The sequence below is a fragment of the Hyperoodon ampullatus genome (assembly GCF_949752795.1).
Source record: "Hyperoodon ampullatus genome assembly, chromosome: 3".
Taxonomy (NCBI): domain Eukaryota; kingdom Metazoa; phylum Chordata; class Mammalia; order Artiodactyla; family Ziphiidae; genus Hyperoodon; species Hyperoodon ampullatus.
Window position 1 is genome coordinate 30,444,587 of NC_136916.1, and position 16,583 is coordinate 30,461,169.

General features: G+C 41.5%; 1 protein-coding gene across 2 annotated transcripts in view; it reads right to left on the reverse strand.

The window, feature by feature from the left end:
• The window catches only part of TARS3 (threonyl-tRNA synthetase 3), a gene marked incomplete at its 5' end in the record, with an annotated part of 52,143 nt that overhangs the window by 10,443 nt on the left and 25,117 nt on the right, over positions 1-16,583 (reverse strand). For both annotated transcript variants that reach the window (XM_079698955.1, XM_079698954.1), the window contains 5 exons: positions 1,507-1,607; positions 1,692-1,769; positions 3,894-4,031; positions 10,268-10,430; positions 12,097-12,263. In XM_079698955.1, the coding sequence (XP_079555081.1) occupies positions 1,507-1,607; positions 1,692-1,769; positions 3,894-4,031; positions 10,268-10,430; positions 12,097-12,263 (647 nt within the window). The remainder of the gene's footprint in view (positions 1-1,506; positions 1,608-1,691; positions 1,770-3,893; positions 4,032-10,267; positions 10,431-12,096; positions 12,264-16,583) is intronic.

Sequence of the window (16,583 nt, forward strand, 5' to 3'; positions counted from 1 at the left end):
ATTCCCACAGTGGCACAGAGACTAAACAGGCACCTAAAACTCCAAGGAAGGGGATCCTTCTCTCTGACCAGAACAGCTGTGATCCCAAGCGTACGTGAATCCCTGTGCTCTCTTTCTCTGGCTGGCCTCCTGATGCCTGGTCTCTGACACAGATAACCCTGGAAACAGCATGCAGAGCAGGGAAGCTAAAGCCCAGTGTTCTGGCCACAGAACTACAAAAAGGGACTTCAGGGAACCAAAAAGTGTCAGGGAAATACAGAGAGCTGGAGGTGCACAAGAGCTGCCCCATAAAGGGGTGTATGAGCTCGGCTGGCCTCATCTCTCATCGCACATGCTTGGATCCGACCCTAACAGCACATAAAAGGCTTGAGAATTGGACTGTGGGACTTGGCCCCTGGGTGGTGCACACAGGACAGAAGGCCTCGCTGAGGCCAAGATCCACAGATGCTCATAACCCTTATATACAATGGCTGGTACAGTGAGCCCAGTCGGCCCTCCATATCCATTGGCTTCACGGATACGGATACAGATATGGATACAGAGGACCAACTGTATAGGCTCAGAAAACTGAGCTGACGTTGGAACCACAGAAGGCGGGTTAGAAATTACAGCCTGAACCTGCCCAGGCAGAATGACTGCTAAGAAGTCAACAATCCCCTTAGGATTTAAACAAGACCCAGCATCTCACAATATAATATTAACAATGTCTGGAATGCAATTCAAAACTACTCAGCATATTCATCACCAGGAAAATCTCAATTCCAAAAAACAGATTATGGAAAGGGAATAACAGTAACTCTGCAGTGGGGAAATCTGGCAAACTTTATTTTAACCAAGTGATGGAGGTTACATCACTGGTGACAAGTCACATTGATGCCATGCACACCCTTGATAGGATGAGCCACCCTCAAAAGGTGATATACAGTATGATCCCACTTGTATGGAATTCTGGGAAAGTGATGGAGAGGAGGTCAGTGGCTGCCCAGGGCTGGGGTGGGAGGAGAGTGTGACTGTAAAGGAACAGCACAGGAATTTGCTTGCCTGATGGAATCACAATCGTGGTGGTGGGCACACCACTCTATACGATGTTAAAACTTACAGAACTGTACACACACACACATATACATGCAAAGTCAACTTTACTGTGAGTTAAGAAAAAATATTTTAAAGAAGTTGTTGGTTTGCAGTGATGAAACTGCCTTTTTTCCTCTGCTTTCCCTGGTAAATACCATCCTTAAGACACAGACCCAGGGTCAGCCCTTTATGAAGTCTCCCCCTCAGCCTCAGGGAGATTTCTCTGGGTCATGTTTCCGTGTCCTTTGTTCATAGCTCTAACCAGAAAACTAAAGCTGACCTCCAACTAGATTACAAGCAGGTAAACAAATACATACTGAGTATCTTGCACACAGACAGACATTCACTGACGCTTGTTTCTGTGCTGCTAATGCTCAAATGACAATAATTAAGATATGAGTCCTACATTATTTATCACATTCAATCACTCACCTAACATACGTAAGATTAAATCTTACAGGCAGTTGGAAGTCCAGCTGAATTGTAGCACACTGATGGTATCTGCCAATAGCATCCTTGATTTTTATATCAATCTGTAAATTAAATGATGTTTGCTTAGAGACAGGTTTTATTTTTCTGTTAAATTTTACTTTTTTTGAAGCATATGGCCTACTTACTTTAGGACCATAAAATGCTCCATCTCCCGGGTTCATCTTCCATGGTTTCCCAAATTCCATCAAGCTATTCTGTAGTTGCTATTTTTTTAATAAGAAGAGAACATTACTTACACTTAACCACCATATACTTATTGAACCTCTTTTACATTCAATAAACTACTGAGCAAGGACTACGTAAAGAAAATTAAGATGGTACTTACGCTCAAGAAACATACACATTTTAATTGGGGGAGAAAAAAGATAACTTACTAAACTGTTCCACTGAATTCCAGGTAAGTGATAGAGGGGTACTTTGGGCACTTCCACCGTGCAGGCCCCCTCTGCCCTACTCTCTCCAGCTCCTTTCAGGAGGCGCCTCCACACCATAAAAGGCAAGAAAGCTGTGGCCTTGTTCCCCGTGCACTCTGTGTTCAGAAGACCGGGGGACAGGCCTTGCACTCGCTCTTGCTTCTCCCCAACCTCTGTGCCTGCAGCTGGTGGGCAGGGCCCCTTGGGATACACAGGCTGTGGAAGCGGGAGGCCCACTCTGGTCTCCAGACTAAGCCATGTAAAGTCACCCAAGTTAGCTCACAGTGACGCCGCTCCATACTGACGGTGATGGGGTGTGCACACGAGTATTAGTGATAGGGTTCTTTGAGTCTTCTGGCCACTCCCTGTGAAAATGGCTTCTCTGGGAAGCACCCAGGCATCCCTAAGGCCCTGACCAGGAGACTGTCAGAACAGCAGCCAGACTCCTGTCATCGCCCCAGCGCACTGGAGCCGTGAGGGGGGTGACATTTGGGAGTGAAGCACCCGACAGGGAAGGAAAGCAGTGGTGGTGTCTTGGGCCAGGCCAGCGTCACCCAGAAAGCCTCCTCCAGGGCCTCAGTCAGAGCAGGTCAGGAGCTGCTCTTGGCCAGAACCCAGGGGGTCCCTCAGGGACCCAACCCTCTTGCAGAGGCTTCCCTTGTGCTCAGGGCTGGGAAGGCCACCTGCACAGATGCACTTCACAAGCTGGAGCTGCCCTCCCCCGACTTTGTTTCTGAAGGGAGAAGAGACTGTGACCCATGTTCTCAGACAAAACAAGGCCCTGCTACAGCAGGTAACAGCGATTGTAGGGGCTCCCAGGGAATTAAAAGCGAAAGGCCAGGTTTGGGGGAAGAGTATACAGCAGAGGTCACTGCGTCCACTGCTCTGTCCTCTCCCTGGGGACACCGGGATAGGAAGGCCTGATGGGAGGGGCCGAGGCCAAGAAAGCTTCGGGTTGACACGAGGTCTGGGGAGAGGGGACGTCTGGGCAGAGCTGGAACCGCCACTCCCAGGCCTGGCCCAGGGACACTGCCCGGCACCTCTTCTCCCTGCTGTCTGTCCTGCCCCACGCATGCCAGGTCTCTGGCTCCCAAGAGCACTAGGGTCTAGACTGTGGGACATGCTGGGTTTCGGACACATCAGTTTGCTTGTGCTTATGTGGGAGGGGCTGGAATGTTCTTAGGGATCTAATGACTCACTGCAACTCTGGGAAAGTGGGACCCGAGAGAGGTTTTTTTTTTTTTTAATTAATTATTTATTTATTTTTGGTTACATTGGGTCTTCGTTGCTGCACGCGGGCTTTCTCTAGATGTGGTGAGCGGGGGCTACTCTTCGTTGCGGTGCGTGGGCTTCTAATTGCAGTGGCTTCTCTTGTTGTGGAGCATGGGCTCTAGGCGCACGGGCTTCAGTAGCTGTGGCTCATGGGCCCTAGGTGCACGGGCTTAGTTGCTCTGCGGCATGTGGGATCTTCCTGGACCAGGGCTCGAACCCGTGTACCCTGCATTGGCAGGCAGGCTCTTAAACACTGCGCCACCAGGGAAGCCCCCAAAAGAGGTTTGAGGTTAATCCAGCTCCAAGGAGCTGATGGACCTACATCAGTTCCGGTGGCAGAGGCCAAACCAGAGCTGCTGAAGAAGGAGCCAGAGAACTTCTTTAAAAACTTATGAAATTGATTATTAGTGACCAGCACTGAAAAGAGTATAAATGAAAACCTGATATAAACTAAGGTGTGAAGCAAATGTAAGGTACTGCTCTTATCATTGTTTTGAAGAAAACTGGATTAACAAAATTCTACAATGGGCACGTTTATCCCAGAACTTCCAATTTTAAATTTCCATTGCAAAGCATCGCATCCTCATGCAAGGTATTTTCCATATTCACAAAAGTGAAGGGTAACACTTTGTTTCTCCCTACCTTTTCAGCTTCATCCCATATCTCAACCTCCCCTAGAAAGTTTTCAGGTCTTGTTGACAAATTTAATTGAAAGGAGAAGCCAAATGTTGAGTAAACGGACTGCAAAAACTGCAAACACCCTTTTATTTCTTCTTCAATCTGAAATTAGAGCAAATGAAAAACCTTAAATAACACCAAATTTAAACCTATTTATGGCATTACAAAACATTCTTCTTGTCAGATAGAAATAAAGCATGCTTTTACTATAGTCAGTAGCACTGTTTGGGTTGTTGTCTTTTCCTTACTCGAATATTCACGGGACACCTGCCAGGTGCCAATGCACAAAGGCTGCTGGAGGCCCCCATGGTCCAGCGCAGGGCTGGGCGAAGACCTAGGCGAGGGTACCTCTCCGTGCACAATGCCACACAGGAGGAAGGGCGGCTGTCCAGAGGAAGTGATGGCCAAGCTGCAGCCAGAGGAGAGGTTAAGCGTTCTCCACGGAGGCAGGGCAGGAGCTCCCGAAGCAGAGGAAACACTGAGGGTGAAGACCCACAGGATGGAGGAGTGGGCCAGGGCAGGACAGCCATGGGAAGCTGCACGTGACAGGACAGACGGCACAGAGGGAGCATGGCAGACAGTCAGGACAGAGGCAGGCCGGGGCCAGAGAAAATGCAGTGCTTTCAAAGCCAGGGTAATGTCTGCACTTTTTAGCCTGAGAGCAATGGAGAACCAGTGGAGGTTTCAGCAGGGGACTAACACAGTTCAATGTGATTGTTTGAAGTATGGGAAAAAGACTGGCAAGATGAGAAGAGCAGCCCATTAGGAAGCTGTTGGGATCCTTCAGGAGCAAGAGGATGGCAGCTTGAAACAGAAGTGGCTGGAATGCAGGGAATCAGATGCGTTTGCAGGATACCTGTCCTTTCGTTCACTAACAGATAGTAATTGCCTACATTGTCAGCACTGTGCTGGATGCTGGGAATTCAGGAATGAATGAACTTATTCAAGAATAATATATTTAAGAAGAGTGAATAGGGCTTGTGATAAACTAGACATGAGAAGTGAAAACCAAAGGACACGTGGGTTCCTGGACTGGGCCATGGAGAGGGTGCTGGTGCATCGCTGAGAGGAGGGGGGTGTGGTGTGAAAGGCAGAAGAGGAGCTGACGCTGGGCCTGGCCAATGAGAGGGCATTTGTGTCAAGCAGACAAGTCCCCCAGCCCCTGGAGGGCTTGGAGCTCAGGGGGGACAGCTGAGACGCAGCAGAGGTTAGGAGAGGGACTGAAGCCAGAGAGCGCAGGGTGAGAAAAGCAGGGCGGGGGCTGTGAGGCTGAGAGACAGCATCCTTAACAGGGAGAAAGACAAGCACATCTAAATGCGGATGAGATGAGGCAGCAAAAACAGAGACGTAGAGAGAGGGGACAAGTAAGGATCTGCATGTCACCAGGGATTAGGTTTTGGGATTTTCATCAGTGGAATCATGCAGCCCTTGCTCTTTTTTCTGTCTGGCTTTTTACACTCAGTAGAATTATTTCAAGATTCATCCATACTGTTGTGTGCATCAATAGATCATTCTTTTTTCTTGCTGAGTGGTTTTCCACTGTATGGATGTACCATTGTTCCTTTATACACTCACCTGTTATTGGGCTGTTTCTATATTTCAGCTATTTCAAATAAAGTTGCTATGAACACGTGTGGACAAGTCTTTGTATGGACATGTGCTTTCTTTTTCTCTTGGAAAAGGAAAAGGATGGTAAGATGGCTGGGACATATGGTAGGTTTGTGCTTTACTTTACAGAAAAAAATTATTTATTTACTTATTTGGCTGTGCTGGGTCTTAGTTGCGGCACACAGGATCTTCGTTGGGGTGTGTGGGATCTTTAGTTGCGGCATGCATGTGGGATATAGTTCCCTGACCAGGGATCGAACCCGTGCCCCCTGCTTTGGGAGCGTGGAGTCTTAACCACTGTGCCACCAGGGAAGTCTCTGCTTCACTTTTTAAGAAACTGCCAAACTGGTGTCCAAAGTGACTGTGCTGTCTTCCATTTCCACAACCAGTGAGTGAGAAGTCCATCCCCTCCACACTCCCAACACATGTCAGAGTCAGCCTTTTACGTCTTAACCATTCTAGCTGGTGTAGAGGCAACTCCTTATGGTTTCAATCTTCATCTCCTTAGTGACTGATCATCTTGCACCCCTTATTCATGTCCTTCTTTGCCATCTGTGTATCCCCTTAGATATGTATCTTTGACCATTTGAATGGTCAAATCATTTTGCCCATTTTTTAACGTTTAACTTTTTGAGATTCACATGCATTTGTAAGAAATAAGACCGTTGTACCATTTACTCAGGTTTCCCCAGTGGTGATATAATTTTTGCTTCAACCGTCAAACACAACTCAGAAAACTGTGAGTTTTTCACAACTCTGAAAACTCTGAGAAAAAGGAAAAGGAATATTTATTGTATTTAATCATGTTTTACTTTTACAGTTGTTCTTTCTTCTTTCCTAACGTTCCAAGACTCTTTTATCATTTCCTTTCTCTTCAGAGAAATTCCTATAGCCATTCTTCTAAGGTAGGTCTAACGTCTTGATTTCACCTTCATTCCATAAAGACATTTTTTTCTGGATATAGAATTTTGGGTTAACAGTTATTTCAGCATTTGGAAAATGCTGTGCCACTTCCTTCTGGCCTCTGTTTTGTTTTTGATAAGAAATCTGTTGGGTTTAAAAAAAATTTTTTTTCCTTAATGGTATCATTTCTTTCTCACTGCTTTCAAATTCTTTTCTTTTTCTTTAGTTTTCAGAAGTTTGGCTATAATGTGTCTTGGTGTGAATTTCTTTGGGTTTATCCTGTGTGGACTTTCTCAGCTACTTGAATCTGTAAGCTTATGTTTTTTGCCAAATTTGGCCAGTTTTCAGCCATTACCTCTTTGAGTACTTTTTCACCTCCACCTTACATTTCCAGAACTATTCCAGAACGCTGGTGACATAAATATTAGGCATTCTGTTATAGTCCCACTGGTCTCTGAGGTTCTGTTCATTTTTCTTTCAGTCTCTTTTCTGTCTGTTTTTCACATGGTGTCATTTCTACTGGTGTCTTCAAGTTCACTGCTTCTTTTCTCTGTCTCCTCCATTCTGCTCAGGAATCCATCCACTGAATATTTTGATTATTACATTTTTCAGTTCTAAAATTTCCATTTGGTTCTTCTTTATATCTTCTATTTCCTGAGACTGTCTATTTTTTCATTTTTTTCTAAATGTGCTTGTAATTGCTTATTAAAGCATTTTTATGATGGCTTCTTTAAGATGCTCATCAGATAATTCTAATATCTCTGCCATGTCCACATCAGTGCTCCTACACTGCCCTTCGTCATTCAAGTTGAGATTTTCCTTGTTCTTGACGTGATGATTGATTTTTGATTTCTGAAATCTAGATATTTTGGATATTATGTTATAAGACTTTGGATTTTATTTAAACTCTTCATTTTAGCTGGCTTCCACTGACTCTGCTCCAACAGGGAGGGAGCAGTACTGCCTGGTTATTGCAAAGTAGGAGCAGATGTCTGGGTTTCCCACTGGGGACCACAATGGAGGCAGAGGCTCCTCATTACTGCTGGGTGAGTAGGAGTTCTGCACCTTAGTAGGTTTCCTCTGATAACACCTCAGCTGGGAGAGGCAGGGGTATCTTGGTACTGCTCCTCATGTGGCCTTTAGCAACCTCCAGGGTGCATGGCCTCATTACTGTGGAGTGGTGGTAGAAGTTTTGTCTCTCCACTCAAGCAGGAAGTGGAAGAGGCACCTTGTGACTGCCAGGTGAGGGTGGAAGTCCAGGCTCCCACTTAGTCTCCACTCACATTACGGGGTGGGTGTGGGGAGATCCCTGTTAATGCCTGGCAGGGATGAGTAGAATTGGTATGATTTCTTCTTTTAAGTGTTTGGTAGAATTCACTAGTGATTCCTTCTGGGCCTGGAGTTCTCTTTGTGGAAATGTTGTTAACTACCAATTCAATTTCTTTAATAAACACAGGGCTACTCAGATTATCTATTTCTCCTTGAGTAAAGTTTGGTAGTTTGTGTTTTTCAAAGAATTTGTCCATTTCACCTAATTTGTCAAATTTATTGGCATAAGCTTGTTCATAATATTACCTTATTACCCTTTTAATATCTATAGGGTCTGTAGTAATGTCACTTCTCTCAGTCCTGATATTTTTTTCTTTTTCTTTCCTTTTTTTTGGCTGCGCCATGCAGCTTGTGGGATCTTAGTTCCCGGACCAGGGATCAAACCCGGGCCCCATGCAGTGAGAGTGCAGAATACTAACCACTGGACCACCAGGGAAGTCCCCAGTCCTAATGTTTTTAATTAGTATCTTCTCTTTTTTATCCAACAAAACTAAAGGTTTATTAATTTTATTGATCTTCTAGAAGAACCAGCCTTTGGTTTTTATTGATATTGTTGTGTTGTTCAAGGGTTAACTGGACAATATTTTCTAATTTCCCTTTGATTTCTTATTTAACACATGGGTTATTTAGAAGTGTATGATTCACCTTCCAAATATTTGGAGATTTTCCAGATAGCTTTCTGTTATTGATTTCTGCTTCAATTTCATTGCGGCCAGAGAACATATTTGGTACAAATTGAATCCCTTTAAATTTACTGAGACTCATTTTATGGCCCAGAATATGGTCTACCTTGGTAAATGTTCTGTGTGCACTTTCAAAGAATGTGTACTCTGCTGTTATTGATTGGAGGGTTCTATAACTGTCTATTAGGTCAAACCATTTGATAGTGGTCCTTTGCATGACAATATTAATTTGAATTAACATGAAAACCTGAAAAAGTAAACACTAACTTCTAGGCAATACTGAAAAACAAACACATCCAAAATTCCACCAACCCCCTTAAAACAGTCCACTTAATGCACTTAAGTTAATAAAATCGGAGGAAACTTAAAAAAAAATAATAAATTTCATGTCAAGAAAAACAAACAACCCAATCAAAAAATGGCAGAAGGGGCTTCCCTGGTGGCGCAGTGGTTGAGAGTCTGCCTGCCGATGGAGGGGGCGCGGGTTCGTGCCCCGGTTCGGGAGGATCCCACGTGCCGCGGAGCGGCTGGGCCCGTGGGCCATGGCCGCTGGGCCTGCGCGTCCGGAGCCTGTGCTCCGCAACGGGAGAGGCCGCAACAGTGAGAGACCCGCGTACCGCAAAAAAAAAAAAAAAAAAAAAAAAAAATGGCAGAAGACCTAAATAGACATTTCTCCAAAGAAGACATACAGATGGCCAGCAGGCACATGAAAAGATGCTCAACATCACTAATTATTAGAGAAATGAAAATCAAAACTACAATGAGGTATCACTTCACACCGGTCAGAATGGCCATCATCAAGAAGTCAACAAAATAATAAGTGCTAGAGAGGGTGTGGAGAAAATGGAACCCTCCTACACCATTGGCAGGAATGTAAACTGGTGCAGTCACTATGGAGAACAGTATGAAGCTTCCTTAAAAAGCTAAAAATAGAGTTGCCATATGATTCAGCAATCCCACTCCCGGACAAATATCCAGAAAAGATGAAAACTCTAATTCAAAAAGATACATGTACCCCAATGTTCACAGCAGCACTATTTACAACAGCCAAGGCATGTAAGCAACATATGTGTCCATGGACAGATGAATGGATAAAGAAGATGTGGTGTGTATACATATATATATATAATATGTATATATATATGTGTATATATATATACGCACACAATAGAATAGTACCCAGCTATAAAAGAGAATGAAATATTGCTATTTGCAGCAACATGGATGAACCTAGAGTTTATCATACTAAGTGAAGTAAGTCAGAGAGAGAAAGACAAAAATCATGATATCATTTATATGTGGAATCTAAAAAATGATACAAATGAACTTATTTACAAAACAGAAACAGACTCACAGACATAGAAAATAACTTATGGTTACCAAAGGGGAAAGGGAAGGGGGAGAATAAATTAGGAGTTTAGGATTAACAGACACACACTACTTTACAGATAGATAAAATAGATAAACAACAATGTGATTTATTTTCCAATGTATAAAAATAAAATTGTCTTTACTTTTGATTTCTGTCAGTGACTGATTGTTAAAAATTTTTAAATAGCATCAAACAGAACTTCGAATTTTCAGAGAATTATGTTCCTTTATAATAAAATAAATTATGTTCAAAAAAAACTTTTTCATGTCATGAGATTACTGATCTATGACCCAAATTAGAGAATCACAAAATGTTGGAGCTGATGGGCCCTCAGAGACTAGACTGAAGAACACATTTCACAGCGACTCTGAAAGACTCAGCGATCTGTCCAAGGCAGCACACTGGACCTGTGCTGACCACGCCTCCCCCGTGTCCCTGTTTACCTGCTCCACAGTGCAGAAGATGTGAGCGTCATCCTGCTGGAAGCGCCTGACGTGGGTCAAGCCACTCACAGTTCCTGACGGCTCATTCCTGTGAAGAGCTCCGAAGTCAGCAAATCTAATAGGCATTTCCCTCCAAGATCGTGGACGATGGGCAAACATCAGACTAGAAAAGACACAATGGCACACAGCTTTTCCTTAGCATGGAAAAGATTATGTAATGATCTAGATGTTAATAAGGTACAGTTAAATGCCTCAGGATTTGTAAACACCTTATTCTGGTTCTTAGATCACCAATTTTACAAAAATTCTTCTCCCATGAATTAGTGAACCTTGAATTTACATCACTGCACACTCTGAGAAAGAACCCTCTTATCTTCTCCAGAATGCTGTTCCCTACTCTCATTCACCCAGGGAATATCCACTTACCATTTACAATCCATTTTAAAGGCTACTTCTTAAGTGCAGCAGCCCTGGACACTCCCCCAGAAGGGCTAGTCAGGCTTGCCTCAGGCTCCAAGAACAGCTGGAATTGCCACAATTTTGACACTGGTCTTGCTATTTTTATAACTGACTGTCTATATATCTGTTCCTTCCCCACTCTGCTCATGAGCTCCGGGGGGAAATGGATTGTGTCTGAATCACCTCTGCATTTCCAGCTCCCAGCACTGGAAACACTCGGCTAATGTTTTCTGTTGAATGAAAGGTCTCGCTTCTGCAGGAAGCACCCCTGGCTCCCATATCCCATCACCACTAGGCCACTGTGGTCCTGCTCTTCCTTGTTCTGAGACATGAAAATACAAAATTACATTCTCTACTTGTGTTCAGCTTTCTTCTATTGAAATCACAGCTTCAACTGGTACCCAATGGGAAACTGAGTTAATAAGTTGTTAATACAGGTGTTTTAGAGAATGCAAAGCACTAGGTTAGCCTCCACCTTCTGTTTTTAAAAAGAGGTTATAGAATATTTACATAACAGTTTTTAGAAAATTAAAGATAAATATATATTTTTTTACATGCTGTCATCATAAAGTTGAACTTCTTTCAGTCTTTACTGAAAAGGGCAAAGAGCTTTCTTCAATGTTCAGAGGTTTGTTTTAAGTAGTTACCTTCTAAGGTAAATTTACCTGAAACTATGTAGTTGATGATACAAAGCTACAATAGTTGGGATTTTTTTTGTGGAGAATTGTATCTGTTCACTTCCAGTTGTAAAATCTGCTACTCTTACAAGGCTGTATTTGCATACCATTTAACTATATGATAATTACATTCTTTCACAGACTCTAAGACAACCTTGATTGTAAGATGTACCATTATTTTATATATCACTAAGAAATAAAATAACCATTAATTAAATTATGGCATAATGTTAAGATACCAATTATAAGATGCATCCCAATTTCAGGGGTAAAGCCATCTTAGAATCAATGAAATCCAGTCATTTATTTTGACCTCACTGTTCTTGTTACAATCAACCCAAATAGTATGTAAGAACTAGATGTTCTGCAAATATGTATATTTGAAGTGTATTACTATTAGGAAGAGAAATATTACAATAATTTATAAAGTTGATATGTAACATTATCCTCTGAGAAGCACAAAATACTAAATGGTTTCCAGCTAACATCCCACACCTGTCAAAGAGCAAACCTATTTTAAAAAGTAAATTTATTCTCCAGAATGAAATAACTTGGTAAAGATGATTTCTAACCACCAGTCTTCAGATTAAAGGAATCACTTAGTTCCAAAAAGCAAAATATTATTAAGGACTAATTGTGAGGAAGTCTGCTATGCGTTTATAGGCACAGATCTGCTTCACTTTTAATACTCACCAGTGCCCCGGACAATTCATGGGCTTAAGGGCAAAAGTGTCCTTGTCAATGTCAAAGGTGAACATGTTGTCACTGTAATGCTGCCAGTGTCCAGAGGTTTCCCAGAGCTTACTGCTGTACACGTTGGGGGAGAGCACCTCCATGAAGCTGCGTCGGTGGTACTCCTCCTAAGAGAGACGCACACGCAAAGTTAAAATCTGCTGGGACAGGTCACAACTCCAGGCAAACAACACTGTGAACAAAGATTTTGAAATTCAGGATTATGTCTTACATTAATTCATGGTTAATATGCCCTTGGCTTTAAGGGTGGTCCTTTATGGATGAAAGAAAGATTAGTGTATGCTCAGTATAATTTTCACATTAAGTATATTTATTTTATAGTATAATAGTATATAGTGTATAATGTTTTAATTCTTTGAGAATTAGTAATTGAAATACTATATATATATAAACTTTTTGTAACTACAAACTCCCAAATCCTTGTACATTCCAGATAAACAGCAGGAGTTTTTTTTCTGTAACTTAAGAGGTAGAATAATTTTATAACTCAGTAAGCCTCTGAGTGCCATGTTAATTTACAGTTTTGACCCATTTAGTTTTAAATAGAAATAAAGCTGGGAATTTGAATTTGTAATTTTTTTTTTTTTTTTGCGCGCGGTACGCGGGCCTCTCACTTCTGTGGCCTCTCCCGTTGCGGAGCACAGGCTCCGGACACACAGGCTCAGCGGCCATGGCTCACGGGCCCAGCTGCTCCGCGGCATGTGGGATCCTCCCGGACCGGGGCACGAACCCGTGTCCCCTGCACCGGCAGGTGGACCCCCAACCACTGCGCCACCAGGGAAGCCCTGAATTTGTAATATTTTAAGTGGTTGTTATCTACTGAGTCATGAGCTGGCTTTGCTCCCTCCCTATCAATTAACAGCTTCCCTCATTCCATCACGGGGGTCAGGAAAAGAGAGTCTTGTTTTCAAGCAGAGTTCTTCTTTTACTTTAACTTTGCTTTTTTTTTTCTTCACGTTATCAATCTGATGATCTTTGTTCAGTGTCTCTTAGAGTTTCAACACTTGTTAATCATTTAATGGGCATCTGGCACAAACCTACATCACCATATTTTAGCTAAGTAAAAATATATTTTTTATACAATTAAAAAAATATAAAACATACTATTTCAAAATTACTACAAAGAACAGTTTTGCATCACTGACAGGGATATATTATTTGTCACTCTTCAGCTGAGCATCTTTTCAGTCCAGTCGTGAAGAGCCTGGGTCTCAGCTATCCAGTAAGCTTCTTTACTTAACCTTTGTTTTTACCAAATAGGAAAATTTCAACAAAATTATAGGTCACTATGAATGGCAGTAATTATTTAGTGGTAAGTCAGGTGGCTCCATATACTCAGATTAAACAGCGTCCTAGCTACTTCCCTGGTGGCACAGTGGTTAAGAATCCGCCTGCCAATGTAGGGGAAACGAGTTCGAGACCTGATCCGGGAAGATCCCACATGCCACGGAGCAACTAAGCCCGTGCACCACAACTACTGAGCCTGCACAACTACTGAAGCCCACGCGCCTAGAGCCCGTGCTCTGCAACAACAGAAGCCACCGCAATGAGAAGCCTGCGCACCGCAACGAAGAGTAGCCCTCGCTCGCCACAACTAGAAAAAGCCCGCGTGCAACAATGAGAATCCAACACAGTTCAAAATCAAATAAATAAATAAATAAATAAATTTAAAAACAAACAAACAAACAAGGTCCCAGAAATTAAAGGGGTTTTTGTGTTTTGGTTTCTTTTTACTAGAGGTTACTTTTAAAGCTAAGCTCAGAAGAGAGTAATTGATAGATTTTTTTTAACCCACTCTGGACACAATCATGTTAGGAATTTGTTTTGTTGAGGTGTTTGGAAACTATTTTAAACTATGCCCTAGGAGGGCAAGTGTCATTATGTTTGCAACTTATTTTATGCAGTTTAGCAAAAAACAACTGCTACATTTATACATAAAATGTATACATATATTGCATGTATACCACCTTATCTCTGTATATTATATGTGTGTAATATATATATATATATATAGTTTTGTCTCTCTCACATGCACATACATGTCAGGGTAAGAGAAAGAAAATTGGCAAACTTAACAATTGATGAATCTAGATGAAGGACACATGTATGCTCACTGTACTGCGCTTTAACTTTTCTGTAGATTTGAACTTTTCGAAAGAAAAAGTTGGGGGAAAATATATCTGAATCCATATCATCAATTTCTTTCTCTAAAGAGTAAAGAAAATCAAGTCTGAGAAAGAGCAAAGTCATGATGACTGGCCAGTCTATAGCTCAGTCTGATGTGAAGAAATCCTGAAGGCTTATTCTGAAGATTAAAAAGCATATTTCATCCCTGAAGTAATAACTTCATACCGTAGAAGGTACTGAATCTCCACCTGCACCTATGATTTGGCCACTGGAAACAGCACCTAAATATCAGTGCATAAAGAAATTCTCAAGTAATTTTTCATTATAAACACTAAAGTGATTCCACTTAAACAGATCCTTTCCAAAATCACACTAAAATACCAGAGTTTTAATAAAAGCATAAATCTACAAGGCCAAAGAGAAAAAGGAGAGGAGATGACAGCTACGTACTTACGAATCTGGAAAGCAGATGAGCAGCAGCCTCAGCAGATCTGGGAAAGCTGAAACCTTACGGGAGAATCCCAGAAGCAAGACTGCTCTGGCTGGATATAGATTTCTTAGCTTCACATTTTTAAGGTATTGCTCCTGTCTTCTATATTTTAGGGTTTCCATTGAAATTTTCATTTTTTTTATGACTAATGATGTTTAGCATTTTTTGTGTGTTTTTTCTGCTGTTTCCATGAACAAAATCAAATATCTAGGGATAAATCTGATTAAAGATGTGTTAAGACCTCTAAAGCAGCACTAACAAAATATTGCTGAGGGAAAATAAAGATCTAAATGAGTTGACAAGATTTATATATTTATGGATTGTTAAACTCAATATTGTTGTCATTATCTGCAAATTAATCTATAGATTGAATATAATTCCAATCAAAATCTCAGCAGTGTTTTTTTCCTTTTTTAGGAAATTGACAAGCTTCTTGTAAAAGTTATACGGAAATGCAAAGAATAGCCAAAATAATCCTGAAGAAAAATAATAAAATTAATGAACTTAAACTACTGACACCAAGACTTAAAATACAGTTATAGTAATCAAAGCGGTATGGTACTGATGCAAGGCCAGACAACAAAGGGATCAGAAGAACAGAATAAATACCCGGAAAAAATATATATGCAATGATTTGGTTTAGGACAAAGATTCTGCTACAGTAATAAACGGTACTGAAGTTACTGGATAAGCACAGAACCTCAAAATGAATCCAAGGGAAATCATAGCCTTAAGTGTGAAAGCAAACAAGTTTTTAAACAGAACAAAGAAAAATAGCTTCATGACTCTGAAGTCAGCAAAAGATTTCTTAAACAGGACGTGAAAAACACTAAGCAGAAAAGAAAAAGTAATAAACTGGACTTCATTAAACATAAAAAGTGTTGGTCCAAAGTCATCATTAAAAAATAAATCAAGAAGCCACGGACTGAAAAAATATATTTATTATATATATTTAACTAAGGACTCAGTTTCAGAATATAGAAAAAAATTCCTACAAATCAATAATAAAAAGACAACCCAAACTTTTAAATGGGCAAAATATTTAAACAGGAGCTTCACAAAAGAGAACATCCAAGTGGCCAATAAGCATATGAAAAGATTCTCAACATCACTCTCCATCAGGGATATGCAAAATAATGCCATTATACCAAGTGTTAAAAAAGAAATAACAAGCCCCAAATGGGGTCACTTACCCCCAGGACAGGAAACCAAGACAGTTTCAAACCCCAGAGATGTGACCTTTACAACAGCCCATCTGAAATGTCCTGATCAGCACTGGTGAGGTAACTACCTGTGAAAGACCCTGCTGTTCCTCCCCCAGTAGAAGACCGCCTGCCTGAAATAATCCTTTCTTTTCATTTGCTAACACCTTCTCGCCCCCTCCCCTCCTTCTACCTATAAAAACCTTCCATTTCGTACAGCCCCTCCTACTGCTGCTGATTCTTGAATTTCTGAATAAAGCCAATTAGGTCTTCAAATTTACTTGGCTGAATTTTGTTAACAGTGTAGAAGAATTAAGTCGTCATATATCCCTAGGAGTAGTAAGTGGTTCAACTACATAAAAACTGTTCAGCATTTTCTTAAAAAGTTTGTCATTACTCCCCCAGGACCTAGCAATTCTACTCCCAAGTAAGTACCCAAGAGAAGTGGGTTCTTGGGAGTACCAAAGACATGATCAAGAATGGCCACAGTAGCTTCATATGTAATAGCCCCAAACTGGAAACAACCTACATGTGCATCTACAGGAGAATAAATAAACAGATTGTACTATAGTAATAAAATGGGATAAATCAAAATACACACAACTTGG